This window comes from Barbus barbus (genome assembly GCF_936440315.1).
Source record: "Barbus barbus genome assembly, chromosome: 14".
NCBI classification, from domain to species: Eukaryota; Metazoa; Chordata; class Actinopteri; order Cypriniformes; family Cyprinidae; genus Barbus; species Barbus barbus.
The window spans coordinates 32322256-32349934 of NC_136742.1; the positions used below are offsets into that span (position 1 = coordinate 32322256).

At 38.5% G+C, this 27679-nt stretch overlaps 2 protein-coding genes across 2 annotated transcripts in view; one reads left to right on the plus strand and one right to left on the minus strand.

Annotated features, from left to right (window-relative positions):
* LOC306880414 (mitogen-activated protein kinase-binding protein 1-like) overlaps window positions 1-18123 on the plus strand; it is a gene marked incomplete at its 5' end in the record, with an annotated part of 26668 nt that extends 8545 nt beyond the window's left edge. Inside the window, 19 exons of the mRNA XM_079433902.1 lie at window positions 1-68; window positions 145-293; window positions 801-892; window positions 970-1095; window positions 1199-1272; window positions 2570-2691; window positions 2775-2850; window positions 4393-4504; window positions 4746-4809; window positions 4885-4995; window positions 5078-5250; window positions 6091-6125; window positions 6652-6837; window positions 7405-7654; window positions 9408-9536; window positions 9633-9684; window positions 9773-9915; window positions 10841-11422; window positions 15886-18123. The exon at window positions 1-68 is cut by the window's left edge and continues 49 nt beyond it. Coding sequence (XP_079290028.1) covers window positions 1-68; window positions 145-293; window positions 801-892; window positions 970-1095; window positions 1199-1272; window positions 2570-2691; window positions 2775-2850; window positions 4393-4504; window positions 4746-4809; window positions 4885-4995; window positions 5078-5250; window positions 6091-6125; window positions 6652-6837; window positions 7405-7654; window positions 9408-9536; window positions 9633-9684; window positions 9773-9915; window positions 10841-11422; window positions 15886-15995 — 2654 coding nt within the window. The 3' untranslated portion in view covers window positions 15996-18123. The remainder of the gene's footprint in view (window positions 69-144; window positions 294-800; window positions 893-969; window positions 1096-1198; window positions 1273-2569; window positions 2692-2774; window positions 2851-4392; window positions 4505-4745; window positions 4810-4884; window positions 4996-5077; window positions 5251-6090; window positions 6126-6651; window positions 6838-7404; window positions 7655-9407; window positions 9537-9632; window positions 9685-9772; window positions 9916-10840; window positions 11423-15885) is intronic.
* Window positions 16604-25800, minus strand: LOC306879959 (galectin-5-like). Its single transcript, XM_079433188.1, has 5 exons — window positions 25776-25800; window positions 24342-24720; window positions 22359-22447; window positions 18440-18611; window positions 16604-18355 (listed from the first exon to the last, which is right to left on the minus strand). The coding sequence occupies exons 2-5, from the start codon at window positions 24705-24707 to the stop codon at window positions 18197-18199; spliced, it is 786 nt and encodes a 261-aa protein (XP_079289314.1). The 5' UTR covers window positions 24708-24720; window positions 25776-25800; the 3' UTR covers window positions 16604-18196.
* Between the last annotated feature and the right edge of the window lie 1879 nt (window positions 25801-27679).

Genomic DNA, 27679 nt, shown 5'->3' on the forward strand with positions numbered 1-27679 from the left:
GTGCGTCTGACGGCTCTGTGCGTCTCTGGAGTTCAGACGGTGTTCGCCGCAGGAACATCCTGAGTACCGTAAGTCCGGTCGCTGAGCGCGAGTGTCGTGATGTCTGTCGATGACGAGTGATGAAGTGACTCTGAACTCTCTCAGGATCTTCATCACATCTTCTACATGGACGACAGCACCGCCGCCCTGCTGGACGTGGAGGGAACCGCCGAGGGATCGAGCGGCATCAGAACCATCTGCATCAGTCCCGACGGGAGACACCTGGCGTCCGGAGACAGAAACGGCACACTCAGGTTTCACATTTATTATTTACTTTTATTTCAAGTTCAAGTCAAGTTGAGCTTTATTGTCATTCCGCTACATGTGGGGACATACAGTGGAACGAAATGTCGTGCCTCGCAGGACCACGGTGCTACATAATATCTTCATGGAACATGATCTTAATATCCTAATGATTTTTGTCATAAAAGAGAAATGTATAATTTTGATCCATACAATGTATTGTTGTCTATTGCTACAAATATACCTGTGTTACTCATGACTGCTTTTGTGCTGCAGGGACACATTTTTAATTTAAAAAAAATTAATATATATATATATATATATATATATATATATATATTTACTTTGTTTAATTTTGTTTATTTAAAAATAAGCAAAATAAATTATTAGCTTTTTTTATATATATTTTTATTTATTTATTTTATTATAATTTTTTAAAAGTTTTCATACTGTTTACATAGACATGAGTAAGTGTTCCCGTGTTTGAGAGGTTTATGAGGATGTTGATGTGGTGGCAGGATTCATGATCTGACGTGTATGAAGGAGCTGGTGAAGGCTGACGTCCACGACTCTGAGATCGTGTGTCTGGAATACTCCAAACCTCCATCAGGTGTGTGTGTGTGTGTGTTCAGATCAGCAGACGTGAGCCTGTATGAGTGTGTGTGAATGTGAATGTGTGTTTGGCAGGCATGAATCTGCTGGTCACTGCGAGTCGAGATCGACTGATCCACGTGCTGGACGCTGAGGAAGACTACGGTCTGCTGCAGACGCTGGATGAGCACTCGTCCTCCGTCACGTCTGTCCGCTTCGCTGGTGAGAGCTCGTTATTCCCTGTTATTATTATAATACCCTAACGAGCGTGCGGTGGGTGTTGATCTCTGTGATTTCTGTGGTTGTCCTTGATGTTTGCATCCAGCCGCAGGTGACGGGAAGCTACGGATCATCAGCTGCGGAGCGGATAAGAGCGTTTACATCCACACCGCTCACAGGGTGAGTCCAGAGAAAAACCACCACAGCCTCTGATCTGGATCTGACTCTGATGAATGAGTGTTCCTGAATGAAGAGCCTGTTTGACTGTTTTTAACTTCACACAAGAGAAAAATACATCATCTGTAGTGCATCGCAAGCTCAATTTCCTGTTTCTATAAGACATGACTCCATATCACTTCTTCTCACATTAAAACTGCACAAAAACCATGGAATCTGTTGCCACGGTCATTAATTAGGATAGCACGGAAAACAGATTTTAAAAGGCAGGTAAAGGCACACCTTGGATTATTGTCTCTAAGTAAGTGAAATTGTATTTATATAGCACTTTTAAAGCTACAACGCACAACGTGCTTTACACAATATAAAAACACAATCATTATAAATACAGCTATACACAATCACAAAACACTAAAGGCACATCTATACACGTACAAGTCGACACTTAAAAACAGACACGCATTCAGATGCTCTAATATCCTCGGGCAAACTATTCCATAGTTCTTGAGCCCTCACTGCAAATGCTTTATCTCCTTTGGTTTTATATCTAGTTCTTGGAACTGCCAGCAATTCTTTAAAAGAAGATCTAAGACATCTGCCGGTTTCATACGGTCTCAGAAGCTCAGCTAAGGACATGGGTGCCAAGCCATTGATTTAACGCTTGATATGCCAATAATAAAATTAATCCTACAATAAACCCAATGTAGAGAAGCTAAAACAGGTGTAATATGATGAAATACTTTGTCAATAATCTGGCTGCAGCATTCTGCACTAATTGTAAACGTGATAAATGATGATGATTCAAAGACAAAAACAAGGCATTACAATAATCAAGACAGGAAGAAATAAAAGCATGAATAAGTTTCTCTGTATTCAACAACCGTCTCGCCTTAGAAATATTTCTTAACTGATAAAAACAAGATTGAACCACATTTTAAATTAGTATCAAAATAAACACCCAAATTTCTTACTTCCTGTTTATTATTCTGTACAAAAAACACTATTTAGAGCAATCTCACTATGTATAGAAGGTTGAGGCATGAGAATGAATTGAATGAGCAATCATTTTTATAGCAGGGGTTTTATATAAAAGGGTGGAAGAAATGTTTAAACTGGTGTTCATGGAATGTGAATTTTATTTTATTTTTTATGTATGTAATGTATGAATTGTAAGTGTTGTGTGGACCCCAGGAAGACTAGCTTATGGGGATCCAAACAAATAAACAAACAGGCAGCACAACTGTGTATTTGAGAGGTGTTTTAATGGTTTTAGTTAACAATACTAACCTGGTTTGTTTAGACGTCCAGAGGAGCTGAATTCAAGCGAACTCATCATGTGGTTCGTAAAGCGACTCCTAATGACATGGACGTGGATCCTACATGCAAGTACGCGGCCGTCGGCTGTCAGGACCGCAGCGTCCGGTGAGGAGATGTTGATCTGAGAGTATGAGGCTTGTGTTGATGGGACGGTTTGATGATGTTCTTGTGTGTCTGTGGTTCTCCAGAGTCATCAACATCAGCAGCGGCAAACAGAAGAGATGCTTCAGCGGCTCTCAGACTGGAGACGGTGGTTTGCTGAAGGTCAGATCACTGATACACCGCTCAAATAGTGCTCGCAGTGACTCAAACAAACACCCAACATGTGTAGAAGCTGTTCCCAACAAGAACACTAACCATAGCGATATGTCTGATTGGCTGTCAAGGTTTTTTATTGGCTCATACCATCCTTTCATCTGTTAGGGGGGATTTCTGATGACAGCGCTGCTCTGTGCATTTGTTGGCTGCGTACAAGCTGGCTTTGAAAGAAAAAAATAACTTCCTTGTTTAAAACTGCGCTTTGGTATTTTTACATTTAAAAGTCTTTTCTGCTGACTCTTAAAGTCTCATGTCACCATCTAATGGCGGAGTAATGTAACTAAAATCAACATCACGAACACGCGCACACACACACAGTTTCCTAACACACATTCCTACTATTATTTATATAAAATATTATTTAAAAAACAACAACAGCCAGTTGTTAAAAGTTGCTAAGCAATTCAGTCAGAAGTACAAAGGCAGCGCTCTGGTATACAGCACTGAAGTTACAGAAACATGATGAGATTTTGCCAAAACTATTTGCTCTGGAACAAATAATAGCTTGAGACCAAAGGCTGCCCATTAGATTTACACAAAACAAATTATATCTCATGTTTAACCACTATAGAGCCGTCAGAGCCAGCTGTAAATTCCCAGAGATCTGGCCGAGGTGAGGCGCTCTCTCTGCGGGTTCATGAGTGCAGAACACCCGCTGACCATCTGGAGCTCACAGCTCCGAAAAAATCAAAACATTTTCAAATAGATGTTATCTTTATTAACATATTTGTGCATATTTAAAGTCCAAACAAGGACATTCTCACATAAAATGCTCTTAAAACTACATTCCGTGACACAAAACAGTATTAATTTTAAGATTATAGTGGATGTGGGCGTCTACCATGACACTCACCGTGAGAAATACGGCAGCTTCGGCAAGCGGAGTGATACAAACTTCTGATATCTAGTATCAACACAGGTTATCTTATCAGCCAATCAGATTCAAGGACCAGAAAGAACTGTTGTGTGTGTGTGTGTGTTCAGCAGTAGTTTATCATTTTTGGTTGTATTTCGTTGTTGTTTTTCTATTTTGCTTCTTTTATTTCTCTAGTTTTTTGGCCTAATAATATCTGGCAAATGGGCTACCAATGAAAACTAGCCTTCAGGCTAATTTGGGTACATTTACATTCATGAATGTTGATTTAATATACACTTTTTGTGAAATAAATATTATAATTACTAAATTGAAAACTAAAATTAAAAACTAAAACTTAATAAAAACGAAAGACATGTCATACATATGTATTAGTTATGTTAGTACATCAAGTAAACTAAATGAAATTGAAAACCTTTGTGGGATCGCCACAGCCCTTTCTTCTTTTTTTTTCTTTTTTTTTTTTTCTTTTTTTTAAATGTAGCACCAATTTCAAAAATTTTAGCCAAGTTTTATTGAAAGCCAGCAGTGAATCACTCCATTCAGTCATGAACCTGCCCAGTTCTACTGTTTATGTTGTTCTGTTAGTGAAGTGTAGTTTGTGGTTTCTGCAGGTTCAGATCGATCCATCGGGTCTGTTTGTAGCCTCCAGCTGCTCTGATAAGAACATCAGTCTGATTGATTTCCAGACCGGAGAGAGACTGGCCAGCGTGTTCGGACACTCTGGTAACGTATGGCTCATTGAGTGAATCTTTACTCTGTGATGATGGTGAATGTGATTGATCATGATGGTGAGTGGTACTGTTGTTGATGATGGTGAGTGGTGCTGTTATTATAGTGACTGATGGTAATTTTCCCTATGATGGTGATTGTGTCTGATAATTATGGTGATTGTGACTGATGGTGGTGATTGTGTGACACTGGTGGTGATTGTGACTGTGATTGTGACTGGTGTTCCTGTTTGCAGAGATCATCACAGCTCTGAGGTTCAGCAGTGACTGCAGGCGTCTGCTCTCGTCTTCAGCTGACAGGTTTGACTCCATCTGTTCTTCTGTTCAGTTCCTGTCATGCTGTGAATCTCACTGACCGCGTCTGTTGTATTTCAGCTGTATCTTTGTGTGGCGTCTCGCTCCTGAACTCACCGTCAACATGAGAGAGAGACTTTCTGTGATCAGACGCCGTCACAGCGCATCGAGTGCTAGGAGCAATCCCTTCAGGTACAGGAGAGTTTGATATCCGCATCGTGCATTTGATGGATTAAAGCTTGTGCTTCGATTAATATAAATGAGTTTATTTCAGACGGTCCTCCATGACTGGATTCACACTGCACAGATCCACATCCATCATGAGCTGCTCATCTGAGAGCGACCGAGAGGAGGAGGAAGATGATGAAGACATGAACACAACTGAAGAGACAGAGAGACAGAAGGACATCAGCCAGAGGACAGAGGACAGTGTTGATGAGGAGACCGGTCAGAACCTTTACTCTAAATGAGGACTTCTGTTATTTTCTATTCAGCTATGTATAAATACTGTAACCTAAAAATATCTGCATTTTTACAGTTAAAAGAAAATTAAAAAAATGAATATATGTGTATGTATATACATACATGCATGCATACACAGTACTGTGCAAAAGTCTTAGAACACTAGAACTTTCAGCAGCTAAAAAATGGTATAAAGTCAGTTAAAACCATGATGTTGGTGAAGATTCTAGTGAACTAAGACTTGTATGCACACACACACACACACACACACACACACTATTTTTACCAGTGAGGATGTTTGGGGAGATTTAAGCTCACTTCTGGTTACAAATTTGCCCCCCAAAATATGGTTCAGTATGTACAAATCAGGATTATTATAGTCAACTAAAACTGTTAAAAAATGTTACTTGAAATAAAATAAACTTTAACTGAAACAAACAAAAAATGCTTAAACTTATTTTATTTTCTTATTTTCATTTTGTGTAACTTGATGTACTAAAATAACTACAACTGAAATTAAATTTAATAAAAACGTAAAAAATGTAGTTAAAATAAATTTTATTAAAAATGTATAAAACATACAACAACATTAAAACTTATAAAAAATATTATTCAACATTTTGATTAAAAACTATAATAAAATTGTGGCTTTATTCCCCAGTTATAAGAAACTGTCTTACAAAACTAAAATATGAAAAACTTCAGCTATATATATATTTATTCTATATTGTAAATATCATCTCAATAATACACACATCTCAACACTCTCAGATGTTAATGTGATGTGGAATAATGTGTCTGATCCTGTCGTCTTCTCTTATAAAGGAGCATCTGATGAAGCGCACTGGAGTCCAGTGAAGGTCTGTATCTCTCACTGCAGTCAGTCTCTGGCAGTTTACTCTAATGTTCAAACTGCAAGATATGAAATGTGTTTTCATGAGTGAATCAGCCATATTAGGTTTATTTGTTCTTATTGAATATGAGAAATTAAGCCTGGTTTAGACACAAAACTGGTTCCATCAAAAAATGAAGAAATCCATCAGAGAACATTCATCCAGGGTTTCCATAATCATCACAACTCACAAAAATATCAAATTAAAATAAAGCATGTACTAAAATAAAAATGCAGGGTTTTTTTAATCTGTATGTGATGCGTCTGCAGATGTTCATGATCTGTATGTGATGCGTCTGCAGATGTTCATGATCTGTATGTGATGCGTCTGCAGATGTTCATGATCTGTATGTGATGCGTCTGCAGATGTTCATGATCTGTATGTGATGCGTCTGCAGATGTTCATGATCTGTATGTGACGCGTCTGCAGATGTTCATGATCTGTATGTGATGCGTCTGCAGATGTTCATGATCTGTATGTGATGCGTCTGCAGGATGCGTCTGTGGTGGTGTCTCGTCCGCGCAGACGCTGGTCCTGTCGCGTGGGCTCTCTGGAGCTCATGGTGAAGTCCATGCTGGAGCTGCGGCAGCTGGATTCTCTCTCTGAAGCTCCAGTCCAGAGCAGAAGATGCGCTGATCGGCTGCGGGACGAAGATCGATGCAGCACCTCCAGCCTGCAGGTCACTATTACTTTATTGCATTTCATTTCAGTTAATAATAATTTGAACTGCACAGAAGACTGCACAAAATTTTATTGATTTAAGTTGTACGCCATTTTGTTGTTAATAAAAACTTTATGATGGATTTATTCAAACAAACATTAAATATTGAAGAACAGGTTCAGTAAAAATGTAATGGAAATGTAATATAATGCATATGTTGATCTAAATGCTCCTCGAGTTATATTTTTAGTTTATGGTCACTGAATGTCTTTTCTGAGGTAAATATTACATGACATTATTGATCTCAGGCTGTTTTATTGATGTATTTCCGCCGTTGAATCACTGACTGATGGATTACTTCATTCATGATTGATTTCAGTGAGTTGTTCTGATGTTCATTCAGGTTTATTTGCTGCTGTAACTAGTAGTAAAGAGGAAGAGATGATCAGTTCACTATAGCATCTGGCACCACACATTACAGAGCAGTTTCAGCTGAAAGTGATGATTAATTTTTTTCAGTGTAATATTTTCGGTTGTGTCTCTAGTTCTCCAGGCTTCACTCATGTGGTTCTCTGTGTTGTTCAGGATTGGAGTCTCCGGCGTCCTCGTCTCTCGGCCTGGCTGGTTCCTGCCGGCGCTCCTGAACCCGAGGGTGTGCTTCTGTACCCGGATCACTGTCCCAGCACCAGCAGTCTGCCCGGACCGTCCTACCAGATACAGGCTCCGTCTGAGACCCTCGAGCACAAGGAGAGAGCAGAAGATGCCCAGAGTCCCGTCAGCGGAGCGTCCATGGGCTACGGTAGCGGAGGATCCAGTCCAGACCCCCGACACCACGGTAAAACCACACACACACACACGCGGGGGTATTAGAGTTAACTAAAACTAAACAAAAACACTTGTTACTAAAACATCGTAAAATGAGCATTCGCTGAAATGAAAGAACTTATTTCAGCACATTTAAATTTTCTTTTAGTTTAACTTGGTGTTCTAAAATAATTAAAATGAATAAACTAAAATGACTGAACCGTTAATAAAAACTATGTAGACATCAAGTCAAGTACTTTATTGTCATTGTGTAACACAACTAAATTTATCTTGTGACAGCCCTGAGGTGCATTAAAAATAAAATAAAATAGTACAAATAGTTAACAATACATATACAAAAAAGCCCACAGTTATTAATAAATAAAAGGTAAAAAAATTAACTATAATAACTAGATTAGTTATCATAGCGATACAATAATGATTCAAATCTAGAAAAAGATGCTGAAATTATCGTAAAACATTTCAATTACATGGAGTATGGCAAAATGCCAGATACAATTCAATTCAAGTTTATTTGTATAGCGCTTTTTACGATACAAATCGTTGCAAAGCAGCTCTACAGGAAATGAAGTTTCCACAATATATTTATATATTGCAGAACCTTAATATATTTAACTTATGGCAAAATTTGTTAATTCTGTATGTTGTCTGAGCGTTGGCATCCTCTGAGGTCCTCTGAGGGGTTGGCATCATCTTTTCTCAGGTGTTCGGTCATCTCAGATCATTTAAGGGTTGGATCCAGACTGAAGCTTCTGTCATTCCTAGTTACCACGGGATGTTAATCAACAGAGAAACAAATAGAGACATAATTAGCGTAGCTGCTGTTCCATCTAAGCAAAAATTATATGTTCAACCCAAGCTAAAGAATAATAATAATGTACATTTGATCAGATATAGCTGCAGTACAAGATTATAAGATGCATTATGTGAATGCTTGGCTAAAGAGATGTGTCTTTAATCTAGATTTAAACAGAGAGAGTGTGTCTGAACCCCGAACGTTATCAGGAAGGCTATTCCAGCGTTTGGGAGCCAAATGTGAAAAAGCTCTACCTCCTTTAGTGGACTTTGCTATCCTAGATACTACCAAAAGTCCAGAGTTTTGTGACCTTAGAGAGCGGGTTGGATTGTAGCGTGGTAGAAGACAAGTTAGGTACGCAGGAGCTAAACCATTTAGGGCCTTATAGGCAAGTAATAATATTTTGTAAATGATAAGGAACTGAATAGGTAACCAGTGCAGAGACTGTAAAATTGGAGTAATATGATCATATTTTCTTGACCTGGTAAGAACTCTAGCCGCTGCATTTTGGACTATCTGTAGCTTGTTTATTGAAGATGCAGGACAACCAGCTAGCAGTGCATTACAATAGTCCAGTCTAGAGGTCATGAATGCATGAACTAGCTTTTCTGCATCAGAAACAGGTAGCATGCTTCGAAGCTTGGCAATGTTTCTAAGATGGAAGAATGCTGTTTTTGTAACATGGGAAATTTGATTTTCAAAGGACAGGTGGCTGTCTAATATAACACCCAGATTTTTGACTTTAGAGGACGTAACAGTGCATCCAGTAGATAGTGTTTATACAAAAGTAGCCAACACTGTTATAATAGCAACATTAGTGAACTTCTTGTTGAAGAGTAAGTCACACATTGCTGTCATAGATTATTTTACACGATCAGGCAGAGAGATACCAGAGTTCATCAAAATGATTGCTAACCTAATTAAAATACCAAACACTGAACTACTAAGTGTTTCTGTTTCCTCTCAGATGTGGAGGCGCTGGGCTCTGATGAAGAATCCTGTGGCTGGAACATGCGGCTGATCTGTGATTCTGAGAGCGTTCATGAAGACGTCTGGAGGAGAAGCTCTGAGACGCTGACAGACGCCAGTGATGCAGGTGAACCCTCGCTAGTTTTCGTTCCTCTTTTGTAAGTCAATCAAAGTTTCTGCTGAATGCATGAATGTAATGTTTGTGACTTTGATTTGTTCTCAGGGTCTCCGATGAGAGCTGAAGGAAGTTTGCACAGCCGGACGTCCTCTAGCAGGTATTCTCACGATGATCTGCTTTACTCCAGCTGAGTGTTTTGAGGCAGTAGCATGATCTTGTCTGTGATTCCTCATCCGCTCCGGCAGATCCAGCGCGGCAGTGAAGCCGACAGTCAGCGGTCCCGGGCCCCTGAGGAGCCACCCGTACCTGAGCCGCGTCTCCTGCCCCGTCAGCAGGACTGCAGGGGGACTCCAGAAATCTGCTTCAGTGCACAACCGGAGCAATGAGCGTGAGTGAACCCATCTGTGAAACACACCAAACCACAGGCTGCTCAGCTGCATCCATTCTGGAATATGTGCCTCAAACCATTAAAAAAATACAGATTTTCAGCAGATGACTTGAATAGCTGTAAAGAATTAATAATTCGAAGATGACTGGGTGATTTTTGTAGAAGTGCATCTGCATGAAAAATAAAAATAATTAAAAAAGCTGAAAAATGACCTGTTTACTTGGAAGACCTTTAAAGATCCTTTAAGGAAAAACTTCACGTTTGGGTTTATTGATCTTTACGAGAATTAAAACAAGTTTAGAAAATCTTTCTGCTTGAGTTTGTTTTGCAAATAATAATAATTATGATTTTTATTGCATACAATTTTTTTTTTTTTTAAACAAAGTGATTTGTAATAATACTATCATGCTGTAAAATTAAAAAAATATATTCAGTGTTTAATAAATATTATAAAACATTTACAGTGCAACTATAAATACTAATATTTATGTAATAATTTCTGTCAAACATTAAACAATACATTTTATTATAACTACAAATAATTAAATGTATCCACTGCCAGTTTCAGAGTGAAGCGTGCCGCTGTTCAGTTGCACATGTGCAGTGTCATATATTCAGTGCATATATTTGTGTAATTACTCTATTTTGACACACTATTTCCTTGTTTAATACTGTAAAGCTGCTTTGAAAAAAAAATCTGCATTGTAAAAAGTGACGTTTTTTTTTATTAAATCAAATTTGATAATCACACCAAGTCATATTGTGATATTGATTTTATTTAGATATTACATTATTTATTGTGCAGCCTTAGCTTGAATGTTCACCATTCACTGCCATTATAAGCTTTTTCCCTTTTATGCATGGGTGTTTTTAGGTGAAATCTACCTTTTTAATGTGTTTTATTTTATCTGATTTTTCCCAGCAGGCAGGTCCCTGACTCCGTCCCGTCTGCGGCGAGAGACGCGTCCCGTCCTGCCCAAGCTGAGTTGGGAGAAGGTGGCCAGTCCGAGCCAGAGCCGCTCCTACATGAGCCCCACCACCAGCTCCATGGCCAAAACCAGCCGCTCGGTGTCCAGCGGAGACGGCCTGCTCTTCAGCAGCGGCTCCTGTGAGAGTCTCTCGATCCCCGCGCCGTCCTGCGAGAAGAGCGCCTCCCTCCTCACAAACGCTTCTAAAACGCTGCCCTCGAAAGCTGTCAGACCCCGTGTGTGTCAGCGCCTGAGCGGCCCGTTTGCTGAGAGCCTGAGCCGATCAGCTTCATCTCAGGAGCTCTGCACTGACCAGAGCGCTTCTTCCTCCTCCTCCTCCAGTTCGGCTCGAGCGGTGCTGAAGGCTTTCTCTGTGGCGTCTGACGCTCCTGATGATCCAGGTTTGCAGCACCGACGCTCTTCCTCTGTCCTCCTGGCGTCTGTGCCGCTGCTTCTTCCTCTTCCTCACTCGTCTGGCCTCCTTCCTCTCTGTTTCTCTCCCTTCTTCTCGCTCTCCTCCAGCCGTCCGTGTGATTCGGGTGAGTTCATGTGTCTCATTCTCAGTCATTGGTTACGGCTGGTTTTGTTTCTCCTGTTGTTTGACGAAGGTTTAGTGGCTGATGTTGTGAGATCAGTCTCTATGGACTCTTTTCACAGACTGATGCTTTTCCACAGTTACTAACATCATGAATCAATGTTCTTTTTATATTTTCATTTTTAAAAATGTAATCTACCTTTATAACACTGTACTTTGTTTTCTTACCGTGGTATTGAGTAACAGTAAGCTAGTTAACGCTGCAGTGTGATGGCAAAGTTGACTTTTTTTTTTTGACCAACGTAAACAATCTCTCAATATTTTTTCCTCTTTTGGAAAGTCAGAAAAGCACAATTTATTTTTTGTCTGAATTTCAACACTGAAAAATTAATGCACAACAGTAAACGCAGCCATATCTTTATGCAGGAAAATGTTGTTAGTAGTCAAGCCACATTTATTTCCATAGTGCCATCCCAGATCAGGATGAGTGTTTCTTCATCAGGTTTGTAGAAATGTGTCTCTGCATCAGTGTCTCAGCAATGGATGCTCTGCAGTGAATGGGTGCCGTCAGAATGAGAGTCCAAACAGCTGATAAAAACATCACAATAATCCACACCACTCCAGTCCATCAGTTAACATCTGGAGAAGACTAAAGATGAAACAAATCCAGCATTAAGATGTTTTTAACTCAAATACCATAGAGTTCATAATCCATAATAACTCTTCCTCCAGTGAAGAAGTGTTCTGGTCTGAATCAGGAGAGAAATCTGCACAGATCAAAACAGCTCTAAACAAATATGTGTCTGGATTTTGATGTGAGAGACAACAGGAGATGCACTTTATCACTGGAGGAAGAGTTATTATGGATTATGAACTCTTATTTGAGTTAATGTCTTAATGCTGGATGTGTTTGATCTTTTGTCTTCTCCAGATGTTAACTGATGGACTGGAGTGGTGTGGATTATTGTGATGTTTTTATCAGCTGTTTGGACTCTCATTCTGACGGCACCCATTCACTGCTGTAACGTAATAAAATGTAATATTAATATGTAATTTAAAGAAATAGTTTAATTTAGCTCAAAGGGAATCATTTATGATTTGATAGGGATTTGAACAGAATCAGTGTTACGGCGATTCACTGAACGAGCCGAATGACAAACTCTGCACGGGATATTAAAATCCCAAATATAGTGAAAACACTATTAAACAGCATTGTAACAAGGTCGGCAGATTAAGACATTAACTTTGTGAGCAGAAAACACAAGATACTTCTCTTTTCAATATAAATCAGATTTTATGTAAACCTAAGACATAAACTAATCTAACACATGAACACAAGCATTCACACGTTGCAGAAAGAGAGAAAGTGAGGAAAGGATGAGTTTAAGAGAATGGAAATGTGAAATCCCAAGTTTACAGCAATATGTTCAATTGCATAGACCTGAACAACCATCAATCACTTATTTAACCCTCGCTTTGAGTTTCTCAATGAGGCTAAGATTTATATTAACTGCACCTGATTCAGTTACAACCTGGAGGTGTTGCTTGCTTTGCTAAGGGAATCCCTTGTGTCGTCGTTGCAGAAGGGGGTTCCCCGAAGTGTCTGATTGGTTGAGAGTTCAGTAGTCTTTGAAGTGAGGCCTGTGGCGTTGGCTGAGGATGTGGAGTTGGTCTGGTGGAAGTTTGAAGGAGTGCAGTCGGAGCTGGACTTTGCAGCAAACTTACATTAGAACACGAAACTCCACGGAAAGAAAAGAAACTAAAGTAAAAGAATAAGAATAAAAGGATGTAAAGAGACTATAGGTTGGTTTTCTTCTCATTATGGTAGCAGCTGGCACGTGGGCCAGAGCACGCTCAAAGAGCAGCGTCCAAACGCGGTGGCAAAAGAGAAGCAAAAAGGAGAAGGATGACCAAGAGATCATTTTTAGAAGAGAGAGTTTGATGGTGTACTCAGTTTTTAAACTTGGCTTCTGGACACATCCCCTCTGGTGTCTTGACCAATTAGATAGGCTATTATGTTAGCTAGGGGTGTTCCTTCCATCATAAATCAGCATGTTATCAGTCACATGGTCCGAATTTTACACACTCTTGCAAAGTATAGTTTTGGACATGATTTCTATAACAAGACTATTTGACAGAATTGATTGGCAGAAACATTTAAAGTATTATTTTTCACACTCATACATACCAAACACGCATCTGAATCCTTCGGCTATTCAATAATGATTAAAAAAACATGCTTAATATTTGATTAAAACATGATAATCTAATGTGTAGGTTACAAACATAATAGGTTGTTTCTATGCAGAGAAATAACTCATACAGTTGTGGTCAGAATTATTGGAACCCTTGGTAAATATGATCAAAGAAGGCTGTGAAAATTAACCTGCTTTGTTAATCCTTTTGATCTTTTATTTAAAAAATTCACAAAAAGCTAACCTTTCATTGGATAATAAGAATTTAAAATGGGGGGAAATATCATTATGAAATAAATGTTTTTCTCAAACACACGTTGGACACAATTATTGGCACCTTTTTATTCAATACTTTTTGAAACCTCCATTTGTCAGTTTAACAGCTCTAAATGTTCTCCTATAATGCCTGATGAGGTTAGAGAACACCTGACAAGAGATCAGAGACCATTCCTTCATCCAGAATCACTCCAGATCCTTCAGATTCACAGCTTCTTCTCTTCAGTTCACCTCACTCATCTTCTACAGGGTTCAGGTCAGAGGACTGGAATGGCCAGCAGAAGCTTGGTTTTGTGCTCAGTGACCCATTTTTGTGTTGTTTTTGAGGTTTGTGTTTGGATTATTGTACGGTTGGAAGATCCAAACATGGCCCATTATAAGATTTCTAATAGAATCAGTCACTTATTGATTTTTATCTGTTGGTATTTGATAGAATCCATGATGCCATGTGTCTGAACAAGATGTCCAGGACCTCCAGCAGAAATATAGGCCCACAGCATCACAAATACAGCAGTATATTTCATTGTACACATGGGGTACTTTTTATCCCTGTGTTCACCAAACCCATCTTGAGTGTTTGCTGCTAAAAAGCTCATTTTTTAGTTTCATCTGACCATAGAAGCCAGTCCCATCTGAAGCTCCAGTCGTGTCTGATAACTGAATATCCTGGAGATTGTTTTTGGATGAGCTAGGAGAATTTATCTTGAAATCCTCCCAAACAACATGTGCTGATGTAGGGGCTGTTTGACAATTTGTTTTTAAGGTTTTCTGACCCCGAGACTCAACTATTTTCTGCAATTCTCCAGCTGTGATCCTTGAAGAGTCTTTAGCCACTCAAACTCTCCTTCTCACCGTGCATTAGGACGATATAGACACACGTCCTCTTCCAGGCAGATTCATAACATTTTCTGTTGATTGGAAATTCTTAATTATTGCCCTGATGGTGGAAATGGGGATTTTCACTGCTCTAGCTCTTTTCTTAAAGCCACTTCACTAATTTGTGAAGCTCAATTATCTTTTGCTGCACATCAGAAATATATTCTTTGTTTTTTCTCATTGTGATGGATGATTAAGGGAATTTGGGCTTTGTTTTCCCTCCTATTTATATTTCTGTGAAACAGGAAGCCATGGCTGGATAATTTCATGTTCATAATCACCCTGGAGTGCTCAAAATTGTGAATATGAATGGGAGTATACTTCAGAGATATTTTACTCATAAGAATTTCTAGGGGTGCCAATAATTGTGTCCAACGTGTGTTTGAGAGAAACATTTATTTCATAATGATATTTCCCCCCATTTTAAATTCTTATTATCCAATGAAAGGTTAGCTTTTTGTGAACTTCTTAAATAAAAGATCAAAAGCATTAACAAAGCAGGTTAATTTTCCCAGTCTTCTTTGATCATATTTACCAAGGGTTCCAATAATTCTGACCACAACTGTAGGTCCTTTTAAGATGATTTTTAGTACATATGAGCAGATTGTCTCTGTGAACGAAGGACTTTCAGTCTGGTTCTTTGTCTTTGTGTGTGGAGACCTTCCCAAGAGAGTCTGTAGCTCGTGATTTTCTATCACAGGTTTACATGTGACGGCCATCTCTTTGACCATCAGTCTTGATTACTTGCCCCAAATTGGACAGTCTCCTTCCTGAATTGGAATTATCAGTAAGAGTTCTTTTGTCTCAAGGTTGTAAGCTGTTCTGTGAAAGAGGCTTGCTGGTTAGTTTGCTTGCTTCAGACTAGTTGTCGCTAGGATTTGGACAGATTTATGACGTTGTCCTGTTACAGCTTTGAAGCCCCTCTTTCTGGAATCTCAGCTTCTCAGGTTTCAATGTTCTGATGCATCTTACATTCAGTCTCTGATATTCTACAATGCAGAGCATCCATTGCTGAGACAGTTTTATAGCAGCTTTAAATGTGTCTCAAGTCCATATTAGTGACGTTCTGAAGGAATGAGTGTCAGTGATCTGATGATGATGATGATGATGATGTTGACAGATGCATTGGACAATCTTGAGCTCTGCAGGCGGGCAGCAGCGGATCTGTGCAGCAGTGTGAGGACCGCGACGCAGCTCTACAGGACGGTGAGTGACTCCTCAGCGCTGTGAATCTGTCACCTCTGCAGCACCGTGTGATTACTGTACTGCTGTGTGGTGTTTCAGCTGAGCTCCCATGATGCCGAGCGCAGCGCGGAGCAGCAGCAGATGCGTCAGATGATGTCAGAGGCGCTGCTGCTCGTGCGGTCAGAGCTGGACTCGCTGTCCGGAGCCGTGAGGATGGAGGAGGGACAGGAGACGCTCGCATTACTGGAGCAATACTCACAACTGCTGCTGCGCTCGGTGGAGAGGAGACTCCATCACCACACATAGAGCTACACAAGTGTGTGTGTGCGAGCGAGTGTGTGTGTGTGTGTGTGTGTGTGTGTGTGAGTTCATGACTTTGCTTTTTAGGTGTTTCACACACACACACACACACATGTATTTGCATGTTTTGAATGTTTAACTGAAGCGGTTGGAAGTTGTAGTGTGTTATATGATCTGAGGTGTTTTGCTTGTGGATGTTAATATTTTTACTTTTACCAGATTATTTGTTTTAAATTGCTTTTAATGTCCATTTTATTAACCTTTTATTGCCAAATAAGATGATGTGTCTGTAATCTGCAGTATTTCATATTAGTGTTTTGTCTTGATTTATTTAATGACACATTAATCAGACATTAACTTGTGTTTTTATTTATTTATGATCAGTGATCGTTCAACATGATTTCTTACACAATAAACTAAAATATGATATAAATGTAAAATGTAGATGACATGTATGATTCATTTACATTGGCTTTGAATAATACTTTAATTCACACTCAACATTAGTAGGTTTTGCATATATTAGTGTTATTCTGTTGAATTAATCACACTGTACCATAACACACATTACATTCATCACAAATGATAACACGTGATAATCTGATTGAAAATTAGCATAAATTTGGCTATGAAAGATTCTCCAGCTTCTCAGGCATTTGGATCTCTCATATTATACAGACTTGACGATATAAAAGTAAAGTTTGGTAGTATTTCTTGGTTGGTTAATGTTATATTGTTCCATTTCTGTAACTTTCACTGAACCCTTGTTCTGTGCTGAAAATCCTTCATCTAATTTACTGTTCTCAGTCCAAAATGACCAGCCATTCAAACTGCTTATGCTATTTTATCAGCAAATCTTGTATTCATCTTTTTGTCAGCTTGCTTTCTTTCAATTAGCACAGGTTTTGTGTTTCCTTGTGGAACTGATTGATCGTAGGCCTCCTTGTTATGAGCTCATGCATCTCAGTTTGAGTGAAAAAAGCATTTTGCCAATATTTACTCAAACTTACAAGTATGAGCTCAAATCAATGAGGCATACGATCAATTAGCTCCAAACAAATAATAATTCAAAACATGCTAATTGTTGGGAAAAAAGTTATAAAGAAAATTATAAGCATTTTTATAAGCTGTTTTTGACAAAAACAAAAGTGTAACAAAGTTTAAAAAAAAAAATAGTACATAAAGTACAAAATTTTGACTTTTTTTGTGTGTGTCTGTGTGTGTGAAGTTATATCCTGTGAGCAGTCAGTATCTATGTTTCCATCACATTTTTGACTATTGCGTAAAAAACACCGGATGGAAATGCCAAGATGTGCATCAATTCTAAAAATGCGCATAAGAAAGAAATGTGCAGAATCTACGATGGAAACACATTTACTGCATAAATTCCTTAATGCGCATCAAAAAAAGTGCTGAGATGTCTTCACTGACCAGCGATTAGTCGAACACTATTAGTCTTCACTGACCAGTGGACCGATCTCGTTCACAGCATCTAGATGTTGTTTGGGTCGATCTGAAATGCCTGAGCGAAGTATTTCTGTATAATTGTTACACGACTGTGTTGCCAAACAGAAGCATCCACCTCCGAAAGCATTAACTGCATTTATTTATAATATATGAACATTATTATATTCAGTGGCTTCTAGTTTTTTAGTGATATTTAGCTCTAGTTTATCAGGAAGTGATGATTTTGCTCTCTTTGACTCACTGGATGGAAACAGTGCTTTATTCACAAACGTTTTATGCGATATTCCAGTTTTGCGCACAAGTTAAATTTGCATCTTTTGGATGGAAACATAGTGAGTTTTAGTCTAGTGTGAAGCATTTTCAGGAAAAAGAAAATCCTCTCCGGGTCAAAATGAGCATGCGTGATGTTTGTGTTTTCTGCCGGATGTGGTTGTGTGTTGGAGTTTAATGGTGGTGTGCTCAGCTGGGCTCGCTGAGGCTCATGGGAGCGTGTCCACGTTGATGGACGTGAGTGTGACATCGTGCAGGATATTGATGCGGTCGATCTGGTTGACCTCTTTGATGCGGTGCTGGAAGTCGAAGGCTGGCGTGTTGTTGATGGCCACCTTGAACTCTGTGAAGGTGCAGAGGATCTTCATCTGCAGAGAGACGTGAGGGTCAGAGTCAGTCACTGTCTGGACCGTCCTGATGCTTTACTTCCAGCCAGAAAGCGAGTCGTTTACCTCAAAGTGATGACCGGGCATGAAGGGGAAGGGCGACAGAAGATCCCGCTCCTCCTTCCCCCAGCGGTCTCCCAGTTTGTGATTGCGGACCAGAACCGGTTTCCCTGCCTCGCTGAAGCGCGGGTTGATGTGAAGAGCGATGTCGTTACCGCGCAGGAAGTTGATCGTGAACCTTGTGGCAGAAGAAACATTAGTGACACTACTGGTGTCGACAAAGCTGAATAAATAATCTTTGTTAGGATAGGACAATATTTGACTGAGATACAACTACAGGTGCTGGTCATAAAATTAGAATATCATGAAAAAGTTGATTTATTTCAGTAATACCATTCAAAAAGTGAAACTTGTATATTAGATTCATTCATTACACACAGACTGATATATTTCAAATGTTTATTTCCTTTAATTTTGATGATTATAACTGACAACTAATGAAAGTCCCAAATTCAGTATCTCAGAAAATTAGCATATCAATTAAGACCAATGCAAAAAAAAAAGATCTTTAGAAATGTTGGCCAACTGAAAAGTATGAACATGAAAAGTATGAGCATGTACAGCACTCAATATTTAGTTGGGGCTCCTTTGGCCTGGATGACTGCAGCAATGCGGCGTGGCATGGAGTCGATCAGTCTGTGGCACTGCTCAGGTGTTATGAGAGCCCATGTTGCTCTGATAGTGGCCTTCAGCTCTTCTGAATTGTTGGGTCTGGCATATTGCATCTTCCTCTTCACAATACCCCATAGGTTTTCTATGGGGTTAAGGTCAGGCGAGTTTGCTGGCCAATCAAGAACAGGGATACCATGGTCCTTAAACCAGGTACTGGTAGCTTTGGCAGTGTGTGCAGGTGCCAAGTCCTGTTGGAAAATGAAATCTGCATCTCCATAAAGTTGGTCAGCAGCAGGAAGCATGAAGTGTTCTAAAACTTCCTGGTAGACGGCTGCGTTGACCTTGGACCTCAGAAAACACAATGGACCAACACCAGCAGATGACATGGCACCCCAAACCATCAATGACTGTGGAAACTTTACACTGGACCTCAAGCAACGTGGATTATGTGCCTCTCCTCTCTTCCTCCAGACTCTGGGACCTTGATTTCCAAAGGAAATGCTAAATGTACTTTCATCAGAGAACATAACTTTGGACCACTCAGCAGCAGTCCAGTCAAGACGCTTCTGACGCTGTCTCTTGTTCAAGAGTGGTTTGACACAAGGAATGCGACAGCTGAAACCCATGTCTTGCATACGTCTGTGCTGGTGGTTCTTGAAGCACTGACTCCAGCTGCAGTCCACTCTTTGTGAATCTCCCCCACATTTTTGAATGGGTTTTGTTTCACAATCCTCTCCAGGGTGCGGTTATCCCTATTGCTTGTACACTTTTTTTCTACCACATCTTGTCTTTCCCTTCGTCTCTCTATTAATGTGCTTGGACACAGCTCTGTGAACAGCCAGCCTCTTTAGCAATGACCTTTTGTGTCTTGCCCTCCTTGTGCAAGGTGTCAATGGTCGTCTTTTGGACAACTGTCAAGTCAGCAGTCTTCCCCATGATTGTGTAGCCTACAGAACTAGACTGAGAGACCATTTAAAGGCTTTTGCAGGTGTTTTGAGTTAATTAGCTGATTAGAGTGTGGCACCAGGGGTCTTCAATATTGAACATTTTCACAATATTCTAATTTTCTGAGATACTGAATTTGGGACTTTCATTAGTTGTCAGTTATAATCATCAAAATTAAAGGAAATAAACATTTGAAATATATCAGTCTGTGTGTAATGAATGAATCTAATATACAAGTTTCACTTTTTGAATGGTATTACTGAAATAAATCAACTTTTTCATGATATTCTAATTTTATGACCAGCACCTGTATTAGAAAATCTGGAATCTGAGGGAGCAAAAAAATCTAAATATTGAGAAAATCTCCTTTAAAGTTGTTCAAATGAAGTTCTTAGCAATGCATATTACTAATCAAAAATGAAGTTTTGATATATTTACGGTAGGACATTTACAAAATATCTTCATGGAACATGATCTTAATATCCTAATGATTTTTGTCATAAAAGAGAAATGTATAATTTTGATCCATACAATGTATTGTTGGCTATTGCTACAGATATACCTGTGTTACTCATGACTGCTTCTGTGCTGCAGGGACACATATAACAAAGTATCAAACAATATTCATGTTATGATCTGGAATCATGTTTTTTTTTTTTTTTTGAAAGTCAAGTTTTGGGAAAAAAAGCATAAATTCCACACATTACTCAAACATAAAAAGCTAATTCTGTCATCATTTACTCTCCCTACTGTCTTTACAATCCTTTAAGAGTTTCTTCCTTCAGTTGAACACAAAAGAAGATGCTCTGAAGCGTACCATACAGTTGATGGTCCCTATGGACCCACTGGTGTTTCACTATTTTATAGAAATAAAAATCATTTAGTTTTGCTGTACTAAATCTCGTCTGCATTTCATCTGCTCTGCTCCATAAAGCCAGGTCTGCAGGACAAAACTAACCCATGCCAGTCAAAAACAGCCCAATGTAGCACAATGACCATATCCTGAATATCAAGCCTCTAAATATGTCATTTCCATACCTGAAATACATATTTTAGGGACACTGTTATGCACACCGCATCCTACCGTGACCCTCCTTCACAAAACTTAACATCTAGTGCAGTTTTATTAAAATTAGAATGCTAAATATTTCAGTCAAATGTTATTTATGCAATATTTCAAATGTTTAACCCACGGGGGAAAATCAACCCATGGCAACAATTTAAAATAAGCCCAATTCTAGTTTAGTTTAGTTACCTGTTTTATAAGGAAACACTTAACATTAGGGCTGTGAATCTTTGGGGAAACAGCGAATCAATTAGATTCATGATTCATAGGGGACTGATTCAATTCAAGAACGAGTTTTGCAAATTCAGAATGATTTGATTTGAGCCGATTCACAATAAAATTCGATGCAATTCAATTCTGCGTTCTTTAAGTGCGTTTACAGGATTATTTAAATGTCGGGGGCAAATCACACAGCAGCCTTTATGGAGTCAGAGACTGAGCGCAAAATAAAAGCTCTTCACTGTTAGATGGCATTTAATGATGCTATGGCATGACTTCTGGCATATGTAGACATTTACCCTAGTAAATAATAATAATTACACAGTATTTGGAGTACTACTTATGCACATTTCTTAAGCCTAAATTGTGTTTTAATGTCACTATTAATGAGGGTTGTATGATCTTTGAATAATGTCGGTCTTTAGCTGTTTAAAGTGTATCTGAAGGATACTTGCAATAGTTTAGCACAATCAAATATATAATACAAGCTTTCTACCAGTTTAGTATAGGCTACTAAAAATAGAGATGTGAGCCCATGATCTGAATATTGTTAATGATGTTTGAGTTTGGTCAGAAATTCAGCAGGAAAATGTCTACTTTGGAACGACACGAGGGTGAGTAAATGACAGAATGAACTGTGCCTTTAAATCATCGAAACATGTTATTTGCAGTGTTTGGGTCGTTGTCTGTCCTCCAGCGTTCAGTTACTTGTTTCGCTCTGGCTTGAGAACGTTCGGCGAGTGAAATGTTGCAAATAAAAATTTGTCATCAAGCAAGTTTGATTAGTGAGATATTTTTATATTCAACTTTTACAAATGATTTGGTTGTGCAAGGGACTATTTTTCTGTCAGTTCTGAAATTCACACAAATAAATAAATAAAATATATATATGCTGATTTGCTGCTCAAGAAACATTTCTGATTATCAATGTTGAAGACATTTTTATCATATCTTTGAATATTTTTCAGTTATTTTAACTCTTTCAGATATGTATTCTTGCAGTAAAGTGACATGTAAACAGCTGATCTGTTCTAATGCAGTAATAAATAGTGATCTGTTCTCATAAATGAATTCTTCACTCACATCTTGGCGTCTGGTTTGATCTGTCCTCTGATGGTCAGCATTAGCTTGTCGTAGATGCCGCGGGGGAAATTCATGTTGAAAGGAACCACCTGAAAAACAGAAAGCATTGATAGGCTCAGGGAAACCACCGGATAGTTCTGCATCTACTCTCGACACACACAAAGCTGAAGACACAGCTGGATTTGATTCAGGATGTTACAGTCGTGCACACAATAGAGTTTCAGTAATTCATCTCTGCAGACACTCCATGCTCTTTGTCTTCTGAGAATCAGTCTGTCCAGCTTTCATCTGATTTGATTAGATTCCACAAAATCAATTAGTGCTGAGATACTGTAGAGTTTGATTGGACACATGACCTTTGACCTCAGTAACTATATAATGTATTTCTCCTTCCTGTTAGAAGTGGATAAACCTCTTTATTTTACGGTCATACTAGACTTTGCACACGCAAAACTTCTTCAGATGCTGCAACCGTCTTATGTGATGTCACATATAAGCTTATTTTATTAAAAATAGAATTTAGCATAAAATACATAAATGTAACAATATAGAGTCTTCACAGTTTGCTGCAGCCCTGCAGATGTATAGTGTGTGTTCTTTTTGATCCCGACGTGATGTACACTGCTGTTTTGGTCTTGTTTTCTATTATAAATATAAACTAAATCATAAATAAAGATGCATTTCTTTGAGATGCAGAACGAAAGATACTGAATCTTGTTTTTTTTTTAAATGTGTCAAAATGAAGCGAGTGTATGATTAAAACAAGAACAAATATGTGGTCTTTGAATCAAGTTTCTTGTTGCCGCAGCAATGACAGATTTTTTTTCATGTTTTAAGCATAAACCCACTTCATTTTGGTAGATATTTCAGAAGACAAGACTTCATATCTAACAGATGTAATATTCTTGTTGCTTCTCCAGTAAATGTATCTTGATTTAAGCATGTTTAGATATAAAACAAGACAAAATACTGAAGAAGAACAGCACTTTTTTCAGTGCATCAATCTTCTCAACAAAATATTCATTCACCAAACTAGGAGTTTTGCCGTCTCTCACATTCAAATGCAAATGCATGGCAGTCTTTTGTAGTGCAATGCACAAGTAAACGTGTTATACTGAGTGTTTGTAGTGTACATACAGACACCGTTTATACACACTCCTTGCTACAAACACTCAATATGATAACACGTTTACTTGTGCATTGCACTACAAATTGTGCACGATGAGTGCACTATGGGTGCTTCCCCCAAAATATCTCTTTTGCACAATTTCATGAGCAATATTTATGTAAAGTTCTGTCTCAGTTTGTGTATGTATAGTCAACTATTTATATGTATAGTCCGATGATTAACTGCAAAAAATGATTTTCCTAGTGTTTTTGTCTTGTGTTCTAGTATAAAAATCTAAACATTCTTGAATCAATGTGCATTTATTTTGCAAGTAAAATGATTTAAGATATTATGTATTGTTTTCTGAAAAAAAAAAACAATTTTGTTAGTTTTTGCTTAAAACAAGCAAAAATATCTGCCAATGGGGCAAGAAAAAGGATCTTGTTTAGCCGTTGAATTAAGATTATTTTTCTTAACCCATTGGCAGATATTTTTGCTCGTTTTAAACACAAACTAACAAAATTCAGATTTTTTTTTTTTTTTTAAGAAAACAAGACTTAATATATTTTACTTGTCGAGTAAATGCATCTTGATTCAAGAATGTTTAGATATTTATACTAGACAAAAATACTAAGTAAGAAAATCATATTTTGCAATGTAGGTCTATAATTGTTTTTCTTATACTTCTCTTGTTGTACGTTTATGTGTTGAACTAGTTTGTAGCACCAAGACATAACATTTCGTTCCACTATATGTAGCAGAATGACAATAAAGCTGGACTCGAGTGGAAGCGATGGAAGTGACCGGCGCTTTAGCTGTGTTTTATGAATAGCACTGATGGATGTCTGTGGTCAAGCGCAGCTTCAGTCTCTTACTACAGGAGTGATGGCTGGTGCCGGGGGCCACTGCTGCGGTGCTCCTCCTGCGGGCCCCTGACCGGGATTACCGTGCCACGCCGGAGCCGCTGGAGACGGCAGGTAACCCGCCGGAGAGGGCAGTTGAGCAGGCCAGCTCGGCTGGACCGGAGGGATGGGTTGGGTTGGTTGGATCACTGGAGGGTTGGGCCAGCCTGGTTGGGTAGGTTGGACCGGCCAGGTGGCAGGAACCGATGTGCTGGGCTGGTTAACTGGCCAGTTGGGCTGAGTGGGTTGGCAAGACCAGCAGGGTGGGCAGGGCTGACCGGGCCACTGCTGAGGGGTTTGTGGGTAAACGCCCTGCTGACCGGAGGATGGGCAACTCATGATGGACCTGGACCTGAGAGACAAACCATTACAGATCGTTACAGATCCACTCTGATTCACTCACACATGATGAGACATGATGGCAATGTTCATTGGCGGGTAAGTTAGTATCCCCTTAACACGTTAATATTGATCAACTGACATATCACTAGAACTGTACTATCATTCACAAGTTTGGAAAAATTTCTATTTTTTTTCTTTCAAATGAAGTCTCTTCTGCGGACAGTAAAAAAAAATACAGTAAAAATTGTGAAATATTATTAGACTGTAAAACAGCTGTTTTCTATGTGAATATGTGTTAAACTGTAATGTATTTCTGTGATCTGCAGCTGTATTTCCAGCATCATTACTCCAGTCTTCAGTGTCACATGATCTTCAGAAATCATAATAATATACTGATTTACTGATCAACAAACATTTCTGATTATTATTAATGTTGAACACAGTTGTGCTGCTCAATATTTTTGTGGAAACTGTGATATATTTTATTTTTCAGGATTCACAGATGAATAGAAAGTTCAAAAGAACAGCATTTATTTGAAATAGAACTCTTTGTAACATTATAAATGTCTTTACTGTCACTTTTGATCGATTTAATGCATCCTTGATAAACAAAAAAAGTTTTCAACCCAAAACTGTTTTCAGTTTTAAAACTGTTCAATGATGCTGAAAATTCAGTTTTGATCACAGCAATTGATTACATTTGAACAGATATTCACATTTTGACCATTAGTGTATTTCTCTGACTATTTTTCAGTTATTTTAATGCTTTCAGATATGTATTCTTGCACTAAAGTTACATGTAAACCGCTGATCATCATTCTAATGCAGTAATAAATAGTGATTCTGCTAAAAGTGTGAATTAAGTCAATATTTAAGAACTGAGGGTCAAAGAGTCTTGAACAGCAAACGATGACGAGCTGATTGATCTTTACTAAATAACTGCTTTAAATCTACAACATCACAGCGACAGGATCAAATCTAACGACTCAAATGTCACAACACATCAAATCCGATCAATATTAGTGCTATCCGATGATTCAGAAGTGAAGCTGAGGATCACTGTACCTGTGGATGAGCAGCAGAACGACGGAGCAGCAGCAGAAGAGGATCTCAGTGCCTTTATATGTGTCTCCTCCTCATCAGGACCCACGCCGGAGGAAGAGCCTGCATGTTCATCAGACACACAAGCTGAACATTATATTCTGGAAGGATCTTCTAGAAGAATATATACACTGAACAAAGAAGTGCTTCCTCAGTGTTTCCAGTGCAAACATCTAAACATCCTTAAATCAAGATACAATTACTAGAGATTCTGTTTTCTGAAAAAGGTTTGAAAAGGAAGTGAATTCATGCTTAAAACAAGAACAAATATCTGCCAATGTGGTAAGAAAATAAACTTTATTTAAAGGGAAAACAAGTTTATTTTTCTGACCCCATTTGCAAGAAAAACCCGACTAAAACAGGCGTTACTGATTAATGCAGATAAAGCAGATCATAGAAGATGAGCTCGACCGAGCTGGCAAACATGATCTGCGTGTCTCACATTCAGTAACTCTTTATTTACTTGTCAAACATTATTCTACGGTCAGTTTGAACCTTATATAAGAGAAATGTAGAATAAAGCAGCTCATATAATTACTGAAAATAGAAAGTAATCAGTTTGTAGCTCTGCTCTTTTCTCTGGTCGTGTGGATGATTAGATTTTCACAAACACACTGGTCAATATTGCAGCGGTTTCCACGGTAACCAGCAGTTTGATAAGATGATCCTGTTACACGCCGTCATGTGAGCCCAGATTTACTGACATAATATAAAAAGTGCTGCTCTTGTCTTCCAGGACAATAAAGACATGAAGTCTTGTTTTCTGAGAAGTGTGTCACAATGAAGTGAGTTTATATGCTGAAAACATAAAAAAATATGCCAACAGGGTCAGAAAAATAAGCTTGTTTTCCCTTTGAATGTAGTTTTGTTGAATGTAGACCCTGGAACACAAAACCAGTATTTTTAATAGAAATTTTCTGAATAAATAATCTCTCCATTGATGTATGGTTTGTTATGATCGGACAATATTTGTCTGAGATACAACTATTAGAAAATCTGGAATCTGAGGGAGCAAAAAAATCTAAATATTGAGAAAATCTCCTTTAAAGTTGTTCAAATGAAGTTCTTAGCAATGCATATTACTAATCAAAAATGAAGTTTTGATATATTTACTGTAGGAAATTCACTAAATATCTTCATGGAACATGATCTTAATATCCTAATGATTTTTGTCATAAAAGAGAAATGTATAATTTTGATCCATACAATGTATTGTTGTCTATTGCTACAGATATACCTGTGCTACTCATGACTGCTTTTGTGCTCCAGGGATACATATTTGTTCTTATTTAAAATAAAAATTTCAGAAAACAAAACCTTATATATTAAGTCATTTGCATCTCTAGTAAAAGTATCTTGATTTAAGGATCTTTAGATATTTGCACTGGAAAACAAGACCAAATACTGAATAAGAATGTAATTTGTGTGTTTATGGATTGGTCATCTCTTCATGATGAGGCTGAACAGGAGCTTGTAGGGTGATTGTGTGTATAACCGGTGTGTGTTACAGTGGCTGTTTGTACTGTAATGAGTCTCTTGTGAGCGCTGCTGTCGGTGGTCATGCGCAGCCCAACACACTGATGCCATTATACTGTGTGTCTCGTCACGCTCGCTGCGATCATTGTGCTCATAACACACTCCACACACACCTCCAAACCTCCTCACATGATGCTGAAGGACTCGTTGTTCCTCACAGTCAATGCTGCTCTTGGTCTCCAACATTACTGAGCAAAAACATCATCTTTCCCTGAACTCAATCATGTCCTCTTCCATTACATCAGCAGAAGGACCAAGACTTTTTAACTTCAAACCATTGTTTCCAGCTAAAATACATTGAGTTCATAATTCATAATAACACTTCCTCCAGT

What these genes read in the sequence shown, in the direction of transcription:
- LOC306879959 (XM_079433188.1), bottom strand. Translation starts at nt 24,707, where the DNA reads ATGAGTTGCCCATCCTCCGGTCAGCAGGGCGTTTACCCACAAACCCCT. An exon ending in CACCAGCCATCACTCCTGTA is followed by an intron (nt 22,448 to 24,341) that starts GTAAGAGACTGA and finishes TCTGTTTTTCAG; the next exon opens with GTGGTTCCTTTCAACATGAA. An exon ending in ATCAAACCAGACGCCAAGAT is followed by an intron (nt 18,612 to 22,358) that starts GTGAGTGAAGAA and finishes TTCTGCCACAAG; the next exon opens with GTTCACGATCAACTTCCTGC.